The 22,711-nt window shown below is 42.9% G+C and overlaps 1 protein-coding gene across 5 annotated transcripts in view; it reads left to right on the top strand.

Annotated features, from left to right (window-relative positions):
• Positions 1–22,711, top strand: part of Rbpms (RNA binding protein, mRNA processing factor) — a 153,081-nt gene that overhangs the window by 59,941 nt on the left and 70,429 nt on the right. For all 5 annotated transcript variants that reach the window (XM_055593359.1, XM_055593361.1, XM_055593358.1 and 2 more), the window contains exons 2-4: positions 6,944–7,021; positions 9,063–9,101; positions 10,704–10,766. In XM_055593359.1, coding sequence (XP_055449334.1) covers positions 6,944–7,021; positions 9,063–9,101; positions 10,704–10,766 — 180 coding nt within the window. The remainder of the gene's footprint in view (positions 1–6,943; positions 7,022–9,062; positions 9,102–10,703; positions 10,767–22,711) is intronic.

Here is a 22,711-nt window from a genome sequence, read left to right on the forward strand (position 1 = left end):
ATCTATCTATCTATCTATCTATCTATCTATCTATCTATCTATCTATCGAGACAGGGTATTTCTGTATAGCCTTGGCTGTCCGGGATTTGCTTTTAGACCGAGCTGGCCTCGAACTCACAGCAATTTGCCTGTCTCTGCCTCCCCAAGTGCTGGGATTAAAGGTGTGCACCATCATGCTTGGCTAGGAGTAACTTTTCAAATCCAGTATTGAGGACATTGTTAGGATTTGGCTTCTAGTCCCATCCTGAAGCCAGTAACAATAGGAAACTAGAGTTGGAGCTGGAGAGCTGAGTCAGAGGTTAAAAGTACTTGTTGCTCTTCCAGAGGACCTGGAACTGGTTCCCAGCACCCATGTTGTGCCCCACAGTCACCTATAACTCCAGTTCCAGGGTAATCTCACACTCTCTCCTGACCTCTGTAGACACCAGGTATGCATGTACATGGTGTGTGTACATACATGCAGGCTAAGTGTTCGTATACATAAGATTAATAATCTTTAAAAACTCTTTATTTAAAAAAAAAAAAAGCTCGGCTCCGTCATTTTCTGCTTGGCTGTACTTGTGAGTAATTGATTTTTGTAGTGACAACACATGAATAGCAAGCCAAAATAAAGCTGCCTTTGGCAGTGACATGGCTAGTAGTCCTCTGCTTGAGCTCTCTTTCCCTCTCTTTCTCTGTCTCTGTGTGTGTGTTCCCAAATACATAAGTACAAACTGCTCAGTCAATGTGAAGTTACTTGTATGTATATTTCCAGGGCTGACAGTTTGGTTTTGGCTAACAGAATAATCTAAGCAGTGTGTAATACACATAAGTGGGGCTGACTCTCTCTTACGCCTCAGTGTCGAAACAACTCAAGCCCTGTTGGGTTGATAGTGCTGAGATAAGTGATATATATTTTTTTCTTTTTTTAGGGATAGACCCTCCACGTAGCCTTGACTGTGTAGATCTGGTTGGCATCAAATTCCCCGAGTTCCACTTGTCTCTGCCCTCCCACTGCTAAGACGAGGCGGCAGAACCACATCTTAAGCAAATCTCTTTGCCCCAATCCCAGAGAGTTTCTGTCAGCCAGCCCCTCCTTGGTTGTTATAAGTACTCTCTGAGGAGTGGGACAGTCGCAAAGCAAGAATAGCTAACCCAAAGAGACCAGGGTGGCCCTGCACATTTGGCCATACTGAAGAGTCACTAGTGATCTTTTTTGGTTGGTATGTTTTTGTTTTTGTAGATGTTAGGACTTCACAGGTACATGCCTGTCATGGAAGCACTTGGGAGGTAAAATCAGGAGGACCAAGAGTTCAAATCAAGGTTGTCCCCAGATACATAGTTCCAGGCCAACCTGGCAAAACAAAACCAAACAAAGCAAAAGGAAACACTGACTTTTGGTCAGGGTTGAAATGTGAGTCATGTCACACCAATGTGGTTCTTTTGCTAGGTAAGCCTGACCCGGTGGATCAAGAATGAACAGGAAAATGGGGAGCCATGTCATTAGTTCTCTGTGTTTTTAGAGGGTATTTTTCTGCACAGCCCTCTTTCCTTTTGTAGTGTCTTGTGTACCAGGCTGGCTTTGAACTTCTGGTCATTCGTGCACGCTGTGTGCCACCACACCTAGCAATCTATTCCTCACAGTGTTTTTTATCTTGTGTAAAAAAATCCTGATCTTTTATGTCTGCTTGTCACATGGAGATATTTGTCACTTGTGCTGTAACTACTGATGCTGTGCAGTTGTGACTGAGAAATTAGTCAGTTCATTTTGTTTGAATGGTTGACAAATAAACACCCGTGCCCTTATTTTTGAAGGCCTGTAAACCAACCCAGAGATACCCCTCTGTGCCTCCTACTGTGTGAAACACTGCCAAGAAGAACCTTTCTTGTAACACAATCTAAGAGAGAGCTTTCCTTTGGGTCATACGTCTAAAAGAATGGTTTCTGCAGAGGAATGGTTCACACGACACATTTAGAAGTTTCTTTGTAGGTGTAGGCCAATGTGATGGCTTTCTGAAATAAAAGTCAATGAGTTGACACATGCTACCAAGCCTGATGTCCTGAGTTCAACCTCAGGGACCTACCTACATGGTGGAAAGCGAGAGCCAACGCCTAAAAGTTATTTTCAGACCTCCACATGTGTCCACACACTCAAGTGAGCTTGTGTGCACACGCACATACAGCTGGGGTACCTTGAATCCTAACGTGTTCATGCATGCCTGTGTTGTTTGGGAGGGTGAGGTAGGAAGGTTATGAATTTGAGGCTAGCCTGTACGACAGGGTAAGACCCTGCGAAAAGAAGGCAAATTAGAGAACACTGAAAGTTTATAGCAGGCTAGATGATCAGAGATGCACTATGGCTGGTCTTTAGAAAGTGAGAATTGGCCTTTTCCTGTAGCGTGCTTTAAATACAGGTACGAACATTTGGAGGTGGTCCTTAAAACCATCCTTAACAAAACTTGCACAGAATCTTGGACAGATAGATGTTTATCACATGTGACCACTGGTTACAAACAGTACATTACCAGCCGCTAGATTTAAGCCTACCTTGCCCATCCAAATCCCCCTCCCCATGTAAAGTATAGCCTTTGTTGCCAACAGTTTCTTTTGTCTTTCTAAAGTGTGTTATCAGTCTTCTGGTTCTGGCATACCTCAGATTTGCACAAGGACTTGGAAGTTTATTAAATAAGAAGCCAGTCAATAAAATGAGGCTGTCTTTTTCTTAATGAGGAAGTGACAGTCCCACTGGAGAACACATGGTGGCTTTTACCTAAAGCCCAGCTGTGGCCTGGGCAACAGAGCTGCTCCATGGTGTCTAGGCCGCAAATGCCCATCTGTCCAACACAGAGCACTTTCTGTTAAGCCTTTCAGCTTTGTTGGGAGGAAAATGTAGTTGTCACACCCACAGGATCCACCAGAGCCCTTTTGGGATATAGCTGTCAGCACCTTCATCTCTTGAACTTCTCTTTGTCCTTGACTGTCAAATGCCCTTCCCTGTGTTTTTATAAACAGAACATGTGGGATGCTGAAGGCAAGGTGCCCAGCACATCTGTGTTCATAGACAGTGCTGGTCAATCAAGGACTGTTACAAAGGCCATGTGGCAGCATTCATTTGTCATTTGTAGAGGGACAGGGATGTTTTGGAGTGCTAGACCTTTATCCCTCTTTGGTTTCAGCTGGGTCACCATGTGACTGAGCTAAGCTTCTGTTGTCATGGTTGAGTTTATGACAGTAAGCTCCCTGCAGCGAGGATCTTGTCTTCTGATTTCCACAGACTTAAGACACCATACATTCAGTGCATTGCTATGTGCTGACCCAGACAGAGTATGGCCACAAGAGATATGTCTTAAATCCTATGATTCTTTCTCTGGTTGCCACAAAAAAACAGGACTGAGAGATTTGCAGTTATGCTTCCACTTGTTAATTATCTGGATTTTCTCCTTCCCTTTTTTTCTGCCCTTCCCTTTTCTTCCCTCCCTTCCCCCCTTTTTTCTCTCCTCCCCTTCCCATTCCTCTTTCTCTTCCCTTTCCTTCCTTTCCCCTCCCTTTCCCTTTCTGTTTCCCTTCCCTTCCCCCTTCCCCTTCCTTTCCTCTTCCACTTTCCCCTCCCTTCCCCATCCCTTCCCCTTCCCTTCCCTTTACCTTACTTTTCTGTTATCCTTTTTTACCCCCCTCCTCCCTCATTCTCCCTGTCCTCCTCCCCTTTAGTTGATCCTTCCTTTTCAGTGAGGCTTAATTATGTTTACCAAATTTGGATTGTAAACACACCACACTCTGAAGTTAGTAACCTTTAGTCGAATGCCAATGTATAGTGAAAATATTTGAGAATCATTTTCCCTCATCAAGTTTCTTCATCTGCCCTGTCATGGGAGACACTGTGAGAGACACCTAGATAACTTGGCAGGCTTCTGAGATGGAATAAGCCTTGCCTAGACTCTAGGAACTGCCATTTTTCCTATGTTGACATGAAATGCCAACCTTTTAGTTGCCTTCAGTTTAAGCAAGAGTTGATTTTGAGCCTTTTGTGTTTATAGATGATTTACAGACCTGGGAGATGCAGGAGTTGGTTTCTCTTTCCCCATATACAGCATTTTCTTGCTAGAACATGTCCTTCACGTCTCAGTCTAGAATATCTTCGTAAGGCTTTATCCGTAAACGCTACACAATTTATGTCAATACAAATACCAACTCTTCCAGCTCCTTACGACAAAGCAGACAATAAATTAAGGCAATCCTTAGTTTATCAAAACCTGGACTGTTTAATCCGGGCACAATGTAGAGTTATGCCTGTAATCCAAGCACTTTGGAGGTGGATGCAGTAGGTTCATTCTGGGTCATCCTTGGATGCAAAGCAGGTCTGAGGCCCAAAACTGGCCACATGAAACTCTGCTTCAAAAATAAAGACTTCAGACACCGTGATATCTAATGTATCCTATTGAATTATTACCATCACAGAAAGAGAAAACACAAAAGCTGGGTCACTATTCTACTACTTTTAGCTGACTCACAGACACTTGCATATGTATCCTAAAAGATATTTTCCCTCTCTAAATACTGAAATCAAAAGTATAGCTTTTCCTTGCACTTTTCTTTTTTTTTTTCTTTTTATTCACTTTTGTATGTATGGATCCGTGCATTCAAAAGTCAGAGGACACTAGGAGAGGTGGTTCTTTCCCAAACACAGATGGCTAAGTTTGGTGTCAGGTGCCTTTACCTGCTGAGCCTTCTTGACACTCTGTCTTTGCACATATATTTTTTATTATTGGTAGTATAATATACTATTTTGTTATAGATGAACCTTAACTTAATATATATATTAAGTTGTATTTTGTTCACAGTCTCCAGGTGTCTAGTGAGTTTTGTTGGTAATGGCTTGCAAGTCTATAAAACCTTTTTATTTAACAGTATTAGAAATATAAGTTATTTTCCCTGGTGAACTCCTCAAACTGAATGGACATATACCCTAAGTCTCTGTGCTGCTAGGCAAATGATGCCCTGACTGTACAACAGAGGGTTTGCATATTATGTTGCTTCTATGCAAATTTCAGGCCAGTCCATACTCAGCATGGAGTTTAGGGTGTGGTAGGTACTTGAAGTGAAGGTTAATTTTGTTGCCCAGGTGGTCCCAGTCAGAATGGTGCAGAATGTATTCCGTTTCTGCCTCACAAGTAGGCAGGCAGGCCAAAGTGGGTAGTAGAGTTCTCTCGTGAGCTTGTCAGTAATTTCACCTTTTCTTCATGAATTTTCTTTGTGGCAGAGATGAAAGAAGAAAGGAAAAAAAAAAAAGAAAACCCATAAGAAGTTTGGTCAACAAACTTGACCTATTTGATTGTGTTAGACAATTCCATCCAACAACAGCAAAACACACATTTGTTCAAGGAACTCAGAGCATATTTGCAATGCTCTGAGGCATGAAACAAGGGATGGAAGGAGAGGTGTTTCTGTTTTTTGGTTAACCATATCTTACTATATGTATATCAACAGGTTCGTGGGTAAATGAATTGGTACATCCATATAACAGAATACTACCCAGTAAAAAGGAATGGACTTTGCATAGACGTAACAGTATGGATGAAATTAGCTTTGTGTAAATATGAGTGACCTGAGACAAAGTCAGCACTTCTAGTCTGTTTTGACTTCAGAGCAAACATGTTAATCAACTGTCATAGCAGATCAGTGATGGCTGGGGATGATGGGACAGGGAGGAAGGGTTGAAGGGACATGTGACGATGTCAGGAATGATGGCACATATGCCTGTGGTCTTGGTTGGTACTCAGAGTGTTGAGGAAGAAGGATTGTGAGTTCAAGGTCTACTTGGTCTGTGTAGCAAGACTGTTTCTTAAAGAGTAGGTGGGTGGTAGGAGAGGCACTGTTAAAGGTGATTGATGGGTTATCTCAGTTAATGATTGTGTGTGTGTGTGTGTGTGTGTGTGTGTGTGTGTGTGTGTGTGAAAACTAAACAAATACTACATTTTCAACATACAGCATGGACGTCTAAATGCATTTAGAGAAACCAGTCAGTGTTGTGAGATTGCTGTGTCACATGTGTGGAACACTAACATGCAGATGGCCTAACATCACACTGTGCACTGTTCTGGACCAGTAAAAGGGGCCTTGATTTTTGATTCTGTACACACAGAACCCCAACCCTGAAAACTGTTAGAAATCTAGCTTATGGTCTCCCTCTTTGTCCTTTATATATGGTTAGCAGCTGAACCCAGTGTCTTATAAGGGGCACAATCACATACTCATCTGAGTAGAGAAAGAGAGTCGACAGCTAGGCAGTGCTTACTCTGCAGCAAGTCCTTCTGCAGTCCCGAGCAGGTTCCTGAGCCAGTAGCTTCTGATGTGCCCTCTGGTTTGACCCTACGTTCCTTGTGTAGTCTGGTCCACTCTGCTCCTAGAATGTACTGTGCTGCCCTGCACTTGGCCCCATCTGTACTTTCCTTCATGCCCACCCTCCACCTCACTGTCATGTCTCCCTCTCTTTCTGGGAGAATCCTGTGGACTCTTAGGTTCTGGTTCATATGCTGGTTCTGGTTCATATGCTCAGCTGCTTTCTCTGATTCTCAGCCAGAAACAGCCAGTGTTGTTTATCTTAATAGACATCAGACATGTTAGTTTGCACGCAGTGTCTCCCTGCATGTGTGTTTGTTTACACATATGTCCTGGATGACTTCTGTCATTGGCACCTAGTGGGTTCCTTGAAGGTTTATGGGTTGGCTGTTTCGTAGAACACAGAAGAAACTGTAGTCAGCAAGAGAGACGACAGAGTGGTCACCTGTGGCTTCTGTATAGGGATGCTTGACTTAATCTTGGTACTTTTATGCTTATTAAAAGAATACTAATTAGCACCATCAAGGGACACGGTGACAAGAGATACAAAGCATGAGAAAACAAAACTTAAGGTGAGAAGTAGCCTCCTTAAGTATGCTTTTGCTCACGTGTTCCCTTTGTTTTCTAGGTCCGGACCCTATTTGTCAGTGGTCTACCCCTGGACATCAAACCCCGAGAGCTCTACCTGCTCTTCAGACCATTCAAGGTACTTCATGAATGTGTCATCGTCGTGGCCTTTAGAGGGGGGAAATGTTAATAAATCTCAGCATTCTAACATACAGTCCGTCTCACTGGAAAGGTAGACTAGCATTGTCCTTTGGTCTCTGACAGCATTTTCAGAGCATTCTGTCCTCTCCCTCCTGTGGAGAGGCAACTGGCCCAGGCATTGTCTACTCTATGAAGGTCAGCTTCAGCAACCTCCAGTCAGAGGCGATCCCCTAAGCGCAGAGCATTAGGGGTCCAGGCTGGGTCAGGAAATATGCTAGCTCTCAGGAAGATCACTTATACCTAATGGGTATAAAGTCCTGGGTTTGATTTCCCCAGCAGCACTCCTCCCCCCAATGAAAAACGTATGTATTTACAGTTGAAATGCAGTGGTGTATTTCAGGTCTGTTCATGGGTGGCACATTATTGGCTATAAACTTTTCGACAGTTCTGTATGGCTGTGAATGAGCATTTCTTTCTTTCTTTTTTTAATGACCTGGATTAAGAATCTTGTGTTTCCTTTACACCAAAAGTCATAAATGTTCAATAGAACAAAATGTTATGTAGACTGACTTTGTATGAATTGAAGGGAAATTTTTCTCTAGTGTTTAATGAATTTTCTAATGGAGTTTTCTGTCAGAAATAAAATCACCTTAGAGATACTGAATGTTGCTGGATTGAAACCTTAACAATTTGCTTCAAGTTAAAGTTAACCTTAATGTTGGGCGAAAACTGAGGTAACTATGGCGGCAAGAAGAAGCCTTGAAGCTTCGCCTTTGGAAGCTAGAATGTGACGTGGAAAGTAGCATGAATTCAGGACCTGTTAGTTAGAGAGGTTTTGTTAGCAGCAGGAGGAGTACGGAAGCTTGGTATGGACAATCTTACAGTTACGGAATGGCCTAGATTTCTGATTCAAGACGTCTTAATTGAAGGAGGACGATTGAGAGACAGGGTTCAGCGTGATAGACATGCGGCAGCAGAAACACGAAGATTGGGAAGGAGAAAGGTTCAGGGAAGAGGCAGATACGACCCCCAAAGATGAGAGTATAGTTGATGTGCTAAGGAGGCACTGTGGGAGTGTGGAGAGATAGGTAGCCATTCCCATCATGCATCAATAGCAGTGACAGCAGAGAGAAACCATTTGGTTCCTGTTTGTTATCCTGCTAGTCCAGTCTTCCTGAGTGAGATACCATTTGTCCATCAAGGCTTGAAATCTTCTGTGATGTGAGAGAGAGAGAGAGAGAGAGAGAGAGAGAGAGAGAGATATCGATCCCCTTGTAAAGCAGGAAGAGGCAGTGCTGAGTTAGGACCTTTCTGCGTGGATGCACTCAAGGCCTTGGATGTAAATATTTACAGTAGTTAGTTGGCAACTCAGTTTTCTGCTGGGAAAATGTGAGGATGAAGTCAGGACCTTGGAACATCTCTGGCAAGCCTCTTTGAATTACAGCCCAGGGCAGCTGACCCTGCTGTGCAAGCCTGTCTCTTTCTCTACACCGATACCGTTACCTGTCGCTCATGTCAATTGGTGTATTTCCCTGTGTCACCTTTCAGTGAATGCTGTCAGCCGTTGATATTTCCAGAAGAAAGCACTGTTTTCTTCTGAAGACCTAGGAAGAGGGAAAGAGAGCTAGAGAGAGACAGCAGTGCCTTTCTGAGGAGGAGCTGGAATAGAAACACGGGGAGGGGGTGTCTTTGTGCCTGCCAGACTCCACCATGGAAACTGGAAACTGGCTGTCTTGTTAAGCAAGCAGAGCTCAGCAGAATGCTGTATCTCCTGCGCAGCCCTTCCTGGTAGTTTTCATATAGTTTTCCAGTTTGTTTTGTTTTGCAATACTGGGAGCTAAACCCAAGGCTGGCCAAGCACCATGCACCAAGCTACACACGCACCGTGTATGTCTCGTGTCTGTCTGTAAGGTGTTCCCTGGGTAACTGTAGAGGCATCTGCGAGAAGGGCGACACAGTTGCTAGTCTTCGGCATAAATGAAGAAGATGGAATTGTAATGCTCTCTTCCTTCCTTCTAAACTTGCTCTCTGTTTTTCAGGGCTATGAGGGTTCTCTTATAAAGCTCACATCTAAACAGGTAAGAATTTAGAACTTTTAAAAATAATCACCTTTTACTAATAAAAGCCTAATAAGTATTCTTTTGTTTCAATTAGGATTTCACCCGTGTGTTAGGAAAGTTAAGGGTGAGATTGATTGGGAATCAGTATAGGAAAATGGTATATAATTCTGTAGTTTCCAGTTAGGAAGCTTTTGAGACTCAGGTATAAGGATAGCGCCTCCCACGGAGTTACATTGGCACTAATGATTTCTTCCAAAAGTCATATTATCTAGATTCTAAGTCATAATTTTTGCAGTTTATTATATATATCCTAGTATTGTATATATTGTTATATAAAATAAACCTCAAAAGTTTTATATTTACAATATATCTTTATATATATTATTAAATGTAGATAGATAGATAGATAGATAGATAGGTAGATAGATAGATGGTGTTTTGCCTGCTTGTATGCTACATCTCTCTCGTCATTGTCGATAGAGGCCAGGAGAGGGCATCATCAAGCCCCTGGAACTCACACAAGACAGTTGTGAGCCACCATGTTGGTGTTGGGAACCAAACGTAGGTCCTGAAGTGCAGTCAGTGGTGTTAACCATGGAGCCATCTCTTAAGCCCTAGTCATGCTTCTTGCCTAGTTCTTTCCATGGAATCTTTGCAGTTTACATAGGAATATTAGACGGTAAACAATCATACTGTCCATTGAACCTATAAAAGCACAGATAAAAAGCCAGGAAGTGGCAGCACATACTTTTAATCCCAGCAGGTGGATCTTTGTGCATTGGAGGCCAGCCTGGTCTACAGAGTGAGACAGAAAATCTGTCTCAAAAACAAAACAAAACAAACAAACCTACTGATGACTCCCAGGTATAGAGTGAAGTGTAGAAAGCATGAGTTGATGGGGTTCTCAGATTGACTGAACGTGTCTTATTTTTGAAGCTGAAGACTTCTCAGTGAGCCACATAACCTCTGCTGCATCAGAAATGAGCAAATTGCAGGCAGCCTACCCATTGAAAGATCTAAACGGAGCCAGCGCCTATTACTTTGAGCAGATGTTTTAAAAGGCACGGCTTTGGACGTGAGATGGAAAGGTTCATTTTGTAGCCTTGGTTGCGCAGTGAGACCACAGGTCCTTTTACCATCTTGTCATTATATTCCTTGCACTTACAGTGAACCAAAAGCTGATTCGGTTTCTCTTTGCATTTTAAAAGACGAAGAAGCTGAGGTACAGTGAATTTGATTTAGGAAACTAGAACCTCTCCAACCCAGATTTTCCTCTGCCCCCCGTTCACTGCTGCTCACCTTCCAACCACCTCTATTTTTCTTTTTTTTTTCTTCTTTTTTCTTTTTCAAAAACGTGATTCTCTATATTCTTGGCTGTGCCCTTGAAGAACTGCCCTCACCATCCCTTTGATTCACGTGAGAAATTTGGTGAAGCCACGAGGTCCTGATTCTTTGGGATTGGCTTTCTTATTTCTGCCCATTGCCTGTGGTCATTTCTTTATTTTAGTTCCTCAGTTAGACACCACCCTTGACTAGAAAACAGACATTCCTTGATTTTGGGTTTGTTGGTTTTGTTTTTTTTTTTCCTTGATTTTTTTTTTCTCTCTCTCTTTCCCCCAGCCTGTAGGTTTTGTCAGTTTTGACAGTCGTTCGGAAGCAGAAGCTGCAAAGAACGCTTTGAACGTAAGTGTGCGTCGCTCTGATCTAAGTGTGCATTGTCTGATGGAAGTGTGCATTGCTGATTGTAACTGGGCCATCGCTGTGATCTGGGCAGCTCCTTAGGCAATGCAAAACGGTGGCATCCCAGAAGTCACGTGCCACTGGAGTTGTTAGTACCAGAGGCTTCAGTAGCCGTAACAAGTGATACCCAGCTTCTTGCCCCACCACATGCCATTGAAGAGACAAATAATAGTGAGACAGAATGTCTCAGTCACTGTGCTGTTGCTGTGAAGAGACACCATGACCATGAAAACCCCTACAAAAGAAAGCAAGGCTGGGAGGTGAGGGTGGGGGCCTCATATAACGTCTAGGCCTTTGTGCAGGGACACCCTGACACATGCCTGGTCTCAGCTTTTCCTTAGCTGTGGAGGGAAATTCTACAACCCCTTTCTTGTACTCTTGGCTCTAAAGCCAGAAACACCTGGCCGAAGCTGTTAAGTTCTGCTACTTGGGGGTGGAACCTGCTCTCCTTTTCCAATAACATTTGCATCAGCTTTCTGTTTCTTTAATTCCTTCTTATAAATGTGAAGCTTAGTTGGTTGGAGTCTTGCCTTGAGGTCACCACTCCTTTATCCCATTTAGCATCAGGCTTTCCTTTAAACTTTTTATTTCAGTACTGGGCACTACACTTTCTGATGCTCCTTTTCTCCTCAAACAGCATATTGTTATTTCTCTTTGTCTAGCTTGTTCCTTTTCATTAGAGATCTGCAGAAGAGTTATTAGTAATAATCACATAACACAGCCAATATTAGGTCCTCTTAAAATCTCCTGCCAGTGCCATTAAGCCCAATTACTTTCAGCCAGAATTTTAGTTTTCTTTTTTTTTAAAAAAAAAGAGTGTAGCCACATCCTTGGCCAAAATACCACAAGAGTAGTCTCCGGGCCCTTTACTAATATTCTTCTGAAACCTGGAGCTGGGACCCCACAGTTCCAGTCACCTTCAGCACTGGTCTCCATGTTCCTACTAGGATGGCCCGTTAACACCCCCACCTCATCTCCCCCATACCCTGCTTAAAAGCATCTATCTGTTTTTGTTTGTGTGTTTGTGTGTTTTGTTTTTTCCTAGTCCAAAGTCCCAAAGTCTTCTCATATTCTTCCAACAAAGAGTATGGTCAGGCCTGTCACAGCGATACCCCACTCCTAGTAGCAATTTCTTTTTCAGTCATTGTTCTATTGCTGTAAAGAGACACCACGACCATGGCAACTCTCATTTATAGAAAGAAAACATTTAATTGGTGGCTTGCGGTTTCACAGGTTTACTCCATTATCATCACGGCAAGAAGCAGGCAGAATCACACATGGTGCTAGAGTGAGCTGAGAGTTCTACATCCCAAGCCATAGACAGCCAGCAGCAGAGCCTGGTCGGCTTCTGAAAACGCAAAGCCCATCCCCAGTGACACACTTACTCTAACAAGGCCACACCTCCTAATTCTTTAAAATAGTGCCACTCCCTAAGCATTTAGATATATGGATTTGTGAAAAATCATTCTTATTCAAACTACCACAAAGAGATAGGAGGGTTTGTGGTTTTTTGTTTTGTTTTGTTTTTTGTTTTTTTTTTCCAGTCACACTGGGATATGGAACAAACAAGAAGGCCCAGTAATCCCCCACTAAACTCCATCTGTGGAGTTCTGATTTGGTTTAAGGAGGCGCCTGGGATATACATAGCTCAGAAGTTCTCCCGGAAGTTGGGGCCCACCTACTGTCAACTGCCATCTTTATCTTGGTTCCTGGTTTGTGTTGCAAGTTGTCTGCTGTCTGTGTAGTATCTTTCTGGGGAATACAGTCTCCTTTGGTGGCACAAGGATCCCAGCTTTTCCTCTGAGGGAAATTCTACTTTCTTAGGTCCTTTCTTCAGTTGTTGAATAGGTAAGGGGTAAGGTATAAGTATCTGTGTCTCTTTAGAATGTCTTTGCTGCCGGGCTGTAGCTTAGTTGCTTGCCTAGAATGCAGGAAACCGTGGCATTGATACTCAGCATGGTATAAAAGCTCAGTATCATGATGCATGCCATTAATACCATAATTTAGTTTAGAGACAAGAGGATCAGAAGTTCACTGAGGATAGCCTGGACCATCCACCCAAAACTTATGGATATAGGTTTTTTTGTTTGTTTGATGGTTTTGAGATAGATTTTCTCTGTGTAGCCTTGGCTGTCCTGGACTCATTTTGTAGACTATGCTAGCCTTGAACTCAGAGATTTACCTGCTTCTGCTTCCCAGAGTGCTGGAATTACAGGCGTGTACCACCACACTGGGCTATTGATACAGTTTAATGGTAGACTACTTGCCTATCACATGAAGGCTCTGCCTCCAGTGCTTGGTACTATGAAAGAAAGAGAGAGAGAAAGAAAGGAAAGAAAGAAAGAGAATATTCAGTAACTCCTGCCAGGATGGTTACTGAAGAAGTATGAGTAGTGCCCAGTCCAATGGAGAGGGATTCATCAGTTTAATTAGGCCTCTTGTGCTTTCTCCTAGATTAAAACCAGACAAATTATTAAGTAAAAATTTGCTTTTCTCCAGAAGTCTCACTGAAGTGCTTGAAATATCTGGTGTAGGCCATATTGTACCATGGGTCCGGCACATCCGTGAAGGCATGCAGCTGGTCTGTCTGCCGCATGGGAGCTGATAACGAGCATAGGTTGGTCACCACTGTGCTCACGCCAAGCCAAGAACAAATCAAAACCTTGCCTTTTTTTCCTTCTTTATCCTGTTTACCTTTTAGAGCATTTTCTTTTAATGAGCCAAAATTTTTACTTATTTGTTTCTTGCATTTGAAGTGCCCTCAATGACATCCTCTGCCCCTCGATTTATTGATTTTTGCAGAGGACTACCCATTCGCCTAGTTTCTTATCATCAACCTTAATCAGGTTGATCTGGTGCTCAGCAGAGCATCTCCACCAGCTTGACATACATAGGCTCCCCACAGTTGGACACAGTCACACAAAGATGAACCTGGCACCTGTCTAAGGCTTTGGCAGCTTCACGTATGCTACGTGCTAGGCCGTCGTGGCTGAGGGCAGTCTCCAGAACCTCTTGTAGAGCAGTATTGACATCCATTACACCTCTACCAGCGGTGTCTTCCTTGACCATGGGGGTGGATTCCAGGTGAGGCCAAATCTTGAATGCACCCAAGCCTCTGCCGCTGAGAAACTCTGGCAGCAACTTCCTGTGGCAGCAGGGGCAAAGAGATCATAATTTTTATTCTGATTGATTAAATCACTGGCAGCACACGCCTTTGATCCCAGCACTCAGGAGGCAGAGGCAGGTCAATTTCTCAGTTCAGGGCCAGTCTGGGCTACAGAGCTAAAAACAGAGAAAAACCTGTCTTGGAAAACCAAACAGGGGAAAAAAATTGCACTTAGAGCTTTCTCAGAAGACATTCTGTGCTATTATGTTGTATTAAAGTATAGTTACAGTATAGGCATTTGTCTGACACACTTTTTTTTTTAGCTTGTGCCACTGTTCTTCTCAGAAGCATTTTCTTCCTTTTATATGCTGAAGCCACACGTCCCTAAAGGGGTAAAGACAGCTAAGTTCAGTTCCTACTGGCTGCTAAATGCTGGCCCTTAAGGAGTTTCAGTCACGTGTGGCTATGGTGTGCCCCAGGCAGTTGGCAGTAGTTTGTGTTGGTGCTCCAGGGTGTTCTGTCTGCCCCATGCCAACTAGCTACAGGTCACTGAGCTTTCTGGTCCTAAGTCCAGAGATAGCTTATTAATCTCTATGTGCCAGCTCTCCTCTCTCCTCTCTAGCAGCAAGCCTTGTAGTAGCATCCTGTCCCCTTGCCATAATCATTCCTGTTGGTTGCTAAGATCATCAAATAATAGCCATCTAATTTTCTGGCTTGGCGTGAAATTAGTGGGCGTGGGAGGCTTGCTTTTATGTGTGGAGTGGTGAGCTGCGCTTGCTTAGAGCTGACTTGGGAACACAGGCGCTTGGAGCATTTCTTGATTGATGTTCTCAATTTGTGTGCATCGTATTAGAGCTTCACCATACCTTACAAACCTGTGCAGTGCCCGGTGTTGGTGGCCCATTCCTTTAATATCAGGAGGCAGAGGCAGGTGGATCTCTGATTTCGAGTCCAGCCTGTTCTGTGAGTCCAGGACAGCCAAAGCTACACAGAGGGAAAATTATCTCGGGGGGGAAGGAAAGAAGCTTTTTCTGCAGTTGTATTAGGGAAACAGATGTAGAGGGTGGTAAGGGTGGGGATGGAGCTAGGTGACTCAGAATTGGACCCCTACATCTCAGCCTGTTCTGCCCTGGCTTGTTGCTACACTCTATCTGGTGGCACTTACAGACTTTACTTGTCCTGTTGTCCAGGACAGGTAGCCGTGGTAAAGTTTGTATGCGACCATAAAGCTTGGTTTCCCCTCTCTATAGAGAAAATGGGCCCGTTAGGTTGATGTTCATGAACATAAAGCTGCTGCTGATCTTTCTGGGGCCTGACCTGTTTGCTCTTTCCAGGGTCATCTTTGGTAATTGGTGAGTTAAAGACGCATACTGCCTGCAGCTATTGCAAAAAACTCATTCCTTGTGTCATTTGTCGAGGCTCGTTCCAAAGCGTCCCCTCTGATCCTTAGAGGATAATTCAGTGCTGTAATATTTGGTTTGTTTCCACTGTTGGGAAATGTAAACCTTGATCCAGAAAGGGCCTCTTCTGGAAGACGCCACTGTGCGCATCTGCTTCCGTGTTGGGAGCTTTCCTTGGTGCTTTGTCTTGGTTTCTCCCTAATTAAGTCATTGTTAGCTTTCTGTAGACAAATGATTTTAAACCCATTGGCTCCTCTGCCACTTGTAGCCTGAGCTTCGGTCAGCTGGACAGTCTTTTGGGACAGTGTCCTCAGGTTCTGTTAGCACTCAGCTGTGCCCGGAGGTTGTTCACGTCCCCTAGAGTAAAGGCTTTTTGCTTTTGTAGGAAAAGCTCCCAAATTAGGCTATGAACAACTCAAACCCAGATTTCTCTTTTGGTTGCTTATGGTTCTATTAGTCACATGATTACAAAGCACTTCCATCCTTGAACATGACAGCAAAATGTCTAGCGTGCTTTGCCCTTTGCATACATTTGTCGCTTTTGGATAGTTAGTTCTTCCCATAAGAAGAGGGATGCTGGTTAGACCAAGTTACTCGTAGCTTGTGCTTTTGGGGGGTAAACATAGTGGTATTCTCAGGTTAGCCTGATCTAGTCAGAATTCTAGTTTGTGGAAATTTTCGTGGAGTGCTATTTCTGGTGTGTCTTAACTGATCTCTTCCCCATTGCCATGGCTTGCTAATAGGGTTCTTGTTTTACTGAATGCTGATCAGTGGGAACCTAGCTGAGGTTCCCCGAGGGTGACGGAAATGAGTGGTTCATAAAGCATCCCAAAGTCTTTATGTACATGCCAGTAATGGGATTTCTCTCTTCCCCTTGTCGTAAATAGCTTCTCCATAGGTTTTAGCTTAGACTTTGTTGTAGATTATAAGAAAACTGGAAGGTCTGATAGGATCAAGTTAATATATTACTTTAGGTTGCCTTTGTGATTTACATTCTTAATTAGGGTAGTGTGGTAGTGTGTGTACTCCCAGAATACACTCACTGAACTCTGTGATCTCTGAATGACTGCAGGATTTCTCTTAATTGTATTGTGTTGTATTTTGCATATTCTTAGAATGTACTAATTGATCTGTGTGACCTAATTGATAGTTTTTTGTTTTCTGGGTGTTTTTTTTTTTTTTTTTTTTTTTTTTTTTTTTTTTTTTTTTTTTTTTTGCTTTAAATTAACTCTTGATATAACTCACGGTCCATACAACTCAGTGGTTTGGATTACATTTTCATTAGGTATTTTTAAGTTATGTTAACACAAGACCTTGCCATTTGAACAACCTTTAAGCATATAATTTAGTCATTAGTTATATGTAGAATATGTAACCTTAGGCAGCCAAAAAGTAGATTAGAGGTGAGTAGGGACTGGGGGCCAAGACACAATGCCAAGGTATTGCTTAACTGTTACAATTTTGTTTTGTGGTAATGAATGTTTTAGGAAATAGTGAAAATTGCATAATAATTGTGATAAACTTTTTTGGCTTTTTGTTCATTGGTTGTTTATGAGACAGGGTATCTTTATAATCCTGACCGTCTTGGAGCACCCTAGGTGGACAGGCTGGCCTTGAACTCATAGGGTCCTCTGCCTCTCTGTTTCCTGAGTGCTGGGATTAAAGGTGAGAGCCTGTACCCTCGGCTTAAACATGTTTGAAAGAGCACTGGCTAGTGCCACAGACTGCTTCCTCCCTAAAACCAGCCAACCAATCAAAACAACAACAACAACAACAACCCCTCCAAACATGTTCTCAGGAAATCTTCATGACTCTTACCAACATTCGAGGAGACATTTGTGTTGCGAGTTGTTTATCTTCAGTGGTTCCAGCCTTTCACCTGACTTGGTTTGATTTGAGGCACACAATTCATTTGTCCTATGCCAGGTCCCTCATCTGTAAGATGAGGTTGTACATGATTGTAAAGTGTCAAGGGAAATCACTAATTGAAAACACTCACCTGTGCCAGGAAATACCTTTATAATCTTTAGGTGCCATCAGATGCTTGTGTACACTGGGGCACCCAGGTACCAGAGGAATCCCAGGACACATAAAGAAGGCCTTTGGCTTCTGTCAGGAAGACGCCTGTGCTGTCAGCTTGCTTCCTGAAACACAGGCTTTCCTGACAGCTGTGGAAGTTAGGACTTTTGATCTTAATATTTATACAGCTTGTGAGTTGGGTCAGTTATTTCCACTAAACAAAACTTTTCACCAATTCAAGTATCCAGATGGCCTGCCTCAGCCTTCCTACCCCCACTAGGCACCATGTCAGTATGTTTCTTATCATTCTTGAAATTTTCTCCCTTAGTTTCTCTTTAGCCTATTGCTCAAGGTGATTGAAGAGGCCCCGATTAATGAGAACCCAGCTGGAATTTTTGGATGGGAAATATGCAGGGCTGCCAGATGAGATCATGAGCCTGACCCAGTGTTTATCCGTTAAATCTGTTTATAACTGCTTACTCTTGGCTTGGAGAGTTTTTAAAGCAGCTTTGACGTCACAGAGTTGGGGACTAGAACTATGCTTGTATAGAGCCTCATGAAATGGAGTTCTGTTGGGTCCTTTGCTTTTTCTCAACCTTGTGCATTATTTGGGGCTTCAAAACTGCCCAAGAGCCAAGGAAATGGCTTACCTAGTTCCATCCTGGGACCACATTCTGGAATACATGTGGACACACACACACACACGAGCATGCAATTCAAAGAGTATCTGTTCTATTTAAACCCACCTCCAGAAAGAGTATCTATTCCATTTAAACCCACCTCCAGAAAGAGTATCTGTTCCATTTAAACCCACCTCCAGCTTTACCGTAAAAAAATAAACTACCCTAGATGGCTCATAACCCAAATACAGTTTGAAAACAGCAAAACCAAAAAAGCACTAAGCAACAAGTACTTGGCACATGATAGTTAAGCCCATGCTTTCTCTAGTTCAGTTTGATGTCTAATGACGCTGCATTCTGGAATGTTCATTAAACTTCTCGGGGGGGGGGGGTTATGGCCCACAATTTAAAAGTTGTACTGAGAAAAGCTGGGAATGGTGGGAGAGAAAGCTGAAAGATGGTCTTGTGATGTAGTCAAAGACAGTTTCAATCATTGGCCAATCAATCAATCAATCAATCAGTGTTACTGAAGTAAGAAAATTTTTTACTCCCATTGTTAGTCCTTGCCTTAGAAGAAAATGTGTTATTTAGATTTCTTGAGCATCCGGTGGGAAACTGGAAAGTGCAGGTCAGAGGAAGACAGAGGAGCCTCCTTTCTTCAGGGAAGCAGGCTGCCCAGCAATGTCGTCTGTGCACGGGCACCCAGGTTCTGTGGACAGAATGATGCTCATGCGCCATGTGGTGGCGAATGACTGCTCTGAGTTCCCAGTGCTACCTGGGGATCTGCCTCTAAATAGAGTTCAGCCACGTTAAAAAGGATCCTGCATCTGAGGTGCTTTAGGTACCTCAGATGCTGCTGAGACTCTAATTTCCCAACAGTATAAATATAGGTAGAAAATTCGGTGTTTGTGGACCATGGCAGGCAGAGAGCTGCTGTGTTGTGAGAGTCTTCGCATCCATGTAACTTACTTCACAACACACCTGGGCTTCACAACTCACTGTATTGTCTTCCTTTTAAGCAATTTCTACCCTTGCCCAGTGACACAGGTCTGCCCTTGTGGTCTTAAACATGCAACTAGAGTGAACTAGAAATTGGCAGGTAGAGTGAGTCTTGGCCCCTTTTAAAGAGGAACAATGTATTTGGCAGGCCACTGTTAGGTTTATGGTGCATTTCCCCTGTAATGGATCTTCATGCTTTCTAGTCAGTTACATGCTTTGTGCCGTAATGAATGTCTTCACAGGCAGTTGAATGAGAGGGCCACACTTTACTGCTCTTTATTGTTTGTGTTGTGGGGGTAGACCCAGTTTCTTTCACATGCTAAGTGTTGAGTATTGCCAAGCTCAAATGCCATCCCCTCATAAAGATTTCTCCTGTATTTTTTTTTTTCCTTCAATACAAGGTCAGCTAAGGTTTCTTGTATGTAAGTGAGAAGAGAGAGCAAATGTTTCTAGTGTGAGGAAACATATTAGCTAATGTAAGAATAGAAAGAATAAGATATAAAATGGAATTCTAAGCAGGAGCATCAAAGTTCAAGGCCAGCTTCAACTATGTTAAAAAGTCAACTAACAGTCTGTGGAAACTGGGCAAGAGAGCTTGCTCTGTAAACATGAGGGCCAGAGTTACATCCCCAGAACCAACATAAAGGCCGGCTGTGGTCGAGCCTGTCCTTGGGACCCCAGTGCTGTGTGTGAGAGGATGCAGAGACAGGAGGGTCACTGGGACTGGCTGGCCCTTAGCCCCGGGTTCAGTGAGAGTCCCGATCTCAAAGGATGGGAGGGGAGGATCAGACCCACTCTCATCTTCCGCTGCTCTGCATGTGCATGCAGTAAGCATGCACCCCACACGTGTGCATGCTACCCCTCCCCCACATACCAGAGAAAAAGCAACATAATAATGAATACATTATTTTTAACGAACATGATTAGACTTAACAAAATCTGGGCAAAGTCTATTTTAAAAGCTAATATAAATTCTAAAACCGAGCGTTAAGTTCCAGTAAAAGGACATTGAAAAACTAAGATGCTTTCCTGAGAAACTGAGACATTGCAAAAAAGCATTCAAAGTTTTTTTTTTTTTTTTTTTTCGATTTTCTAGACAGAGTTTCTCTGTGTAACCCTGGGCTCACTTTTTAGACCAGGCTGGCCTCAAACTTGCAAAGATCTGTCTGCCTCTGCTTTCTTTAGTGCGGTGATTATAGGTGCCCAGCTCCAAAGAATTTTTTTTTTTTTTTTTAATTACTCCCTGGCAACTTATTGTTAAGAGTTGTTTTAAAGGTTCAAACAAACCAGAGGGTGAGGGCACATTCCTTTAATCCTATCACATGGGAGTCAGAGTCAGACAGATCTCTGTGAGTTTAAGGCCAGCCTGGTCTACATAGCAAGTTTCACAGCATCCAGGGCTACACAGAGAAACCCTGTCTCCAAGAAAACAAACAAAAAAGTTCAAAACAATTTTCTCAGAATAGCAGTTGAGTAGAAAATTGTTGAGTAAACTGGTATTTGTCTTGCATTTTGACTCTGATGTTCTTCCTTTGTTCACTGCCTATAAAGCATAAGTGAGTGAGTGTGCGAGTATTATGAAAGAGTTGTTTCAAAGTGGTATTATCAGATATGAAGATGAATTTAGATGGAAAAGATGCTCCATTTTAATGAACAAAGTTTTAAAGTATTATTTCTACACATCCTTTAGAAAAATAATATATAGAATTCACAGAAAATCCTACAGCATTTCCCTAAAATTTTGGTATTCACTTTGAGAAATGTCATGATTTCCAGATAAAAGGCCATGAAGAGAGCAGGTCACAGATAACTGTATGAATTGTGTAGACAACTCAGAATCAGTGTGGCCCAGGTAATGGCAGCAGAGAGCGCCAGTTTTTTCATCATTTTCTCATCATGTCCTTGTTTTGTCAAGACACCTATCTTAGCTCAGTCTTCCAGCCCCAGGCCCCTTGGTGTTAGGATCACAGCCATGACCTAGCCATGCCTGCCTTCTTGATCTGCAGAAAACCTACCTACAAGTACCTTCACAATTAAAACATACTAGCTGCTGATTTAAAATATACTGTTGGCCTTGTTAGAATGGTTTATGCTGCTGTATATATATATATATATATATATATATATATAACGTTAGAATTTGTGCCTATAGAAAGATTCATACCCCAGTCTGAACAGAAAAGGGAGACTGGGGAAGGAGGGACAGTGTTGTGAAGCCAGGGCCTCTTGCATGTGAGGCGCGGACCCTACCACTGAACTGCATTCCAGCCCCGGCTATGTCTGCTCCTTAACCACTGTTGGAGATCTCCAAGGCAGCCTTAATCCTGACTCCATAACTTTCAGTTTTCAGACTCTTTAATCCTCACTTTTCCTCCCTACCAAAATGTGCATAAGCAGATCAAATTACATACATTTTTAAAGATTTATTTCATATATCTGTGTGTATGTCCGCGTGTGCAACAGCACAGGTGGAGGCCAGAAACAGACATCAGCTCTGGCCTCTGATGGAGCTCTAAACTGCTGAACCTTCTCCCCAGCCCCTGGAAGCAAGCACTTCAGAGGTACTTACATTCAGCATGGTAGAAACACAGTTGATTGATGATGATGGCGACCTTCACAGAGAGCTCCGGTATTTATTCCTAAAGTACCCTTCCCTACAGAATGGTTTAAAAATAACTTCTTTGGAATTCCGAGTTCCATTGAGGTCAGAATGTTTGTGAACATTGACTCATTAATCACCAGTCAATTCATCTGTCCTTCCCCAGATCTCTTTGAGATAGGGGCAAAGAGCCACAGTATTGCCCTCAGTAGTCTCTGGCCTGAAATATTGGAAAGCAAACAATCATACCGCAGTCTCCACTTTTCCTTTTTAACACTGCATCCCTGTCCATGTCTACTTCCAGTTGGGTTTCTGTGTAAAGAGCCTTTCCTTTATTCAGCTGCTGGGGAAATTTCTGACTTCGGGGTTATTGCGTGGGTGGAGAAGCTCTCAATACAAGTGAACTTCCAGTGCTGCTATGGAGAGGGAGAGCCATGATGTGGCCTCCTCAGGTTACATGCCCTTTGCTTCATTGTTTTGCTCTCTGTACAAAACAGGAAACAAACACTTTCCTGTGGACTCCTAAAGTCTGGACTCTAGTGTTTATAGTATATTCAACCATCTTGGGTCTAAGGTCCAAATTCTCCCTTGGAACAAGTGTGTGAGCTATATATGGTTTGTGCTAAAGGCATAAAAATAGTTTAAAAAAGCGGGCCGTATAGCTCAATGGTAGAATCCTGGTCTCTTGAGTGCAAGGCTCTGCGTTCAGGCCCCAGCATTATATATATTTTATATATTATGTAATAGTCATAATCTTGGCTAAGGATGGGTGTAGCTCAACTGGTACAGTGTTGGCCACCTACTCTGGTCAAAGCTCCGGGTGCAAATCCCAGCATGCCTGTCATCCATCTTCAGCTATGTCATGAGCTTGAGGCTAGCCTGGGCTGTTAGGAGACCCTGTCTTCAATAAAATAAAAGAAAAAGAAGAAAGTTGTAAGGTGTAAATGCTACCCACTTAGCTCTGCATTTTTACTAGATTTTTGAGACTTCTCACCCCACAATAAATAACTTGTGTTACTGCAGTCAGTAAATGACTTTGAGGATAAGTAAATAAGCGGGTGTAGATCTCACCCATTTTTATCCTTAGAAAAGCAGAAAGTGTGTGTGTGTGTGTGTGTGTGTGTGTGTGTGTGTGTGTGTGTGTG

Source organism: Psammomys obesus, unplaced genomic scaffold (genome assembly GCF_907164565.1).
Source record: "Psammomys obesus unplaced genomic scaffold, mPsaObe1.curated_primary_1811, whole genome shotgun sequence".
Lineage (NCBI taxonomy): Eukaryota > Metazoa > Chordata > Mammalia > Rodentia > Muridae > Psammomys > Psammomys obesus.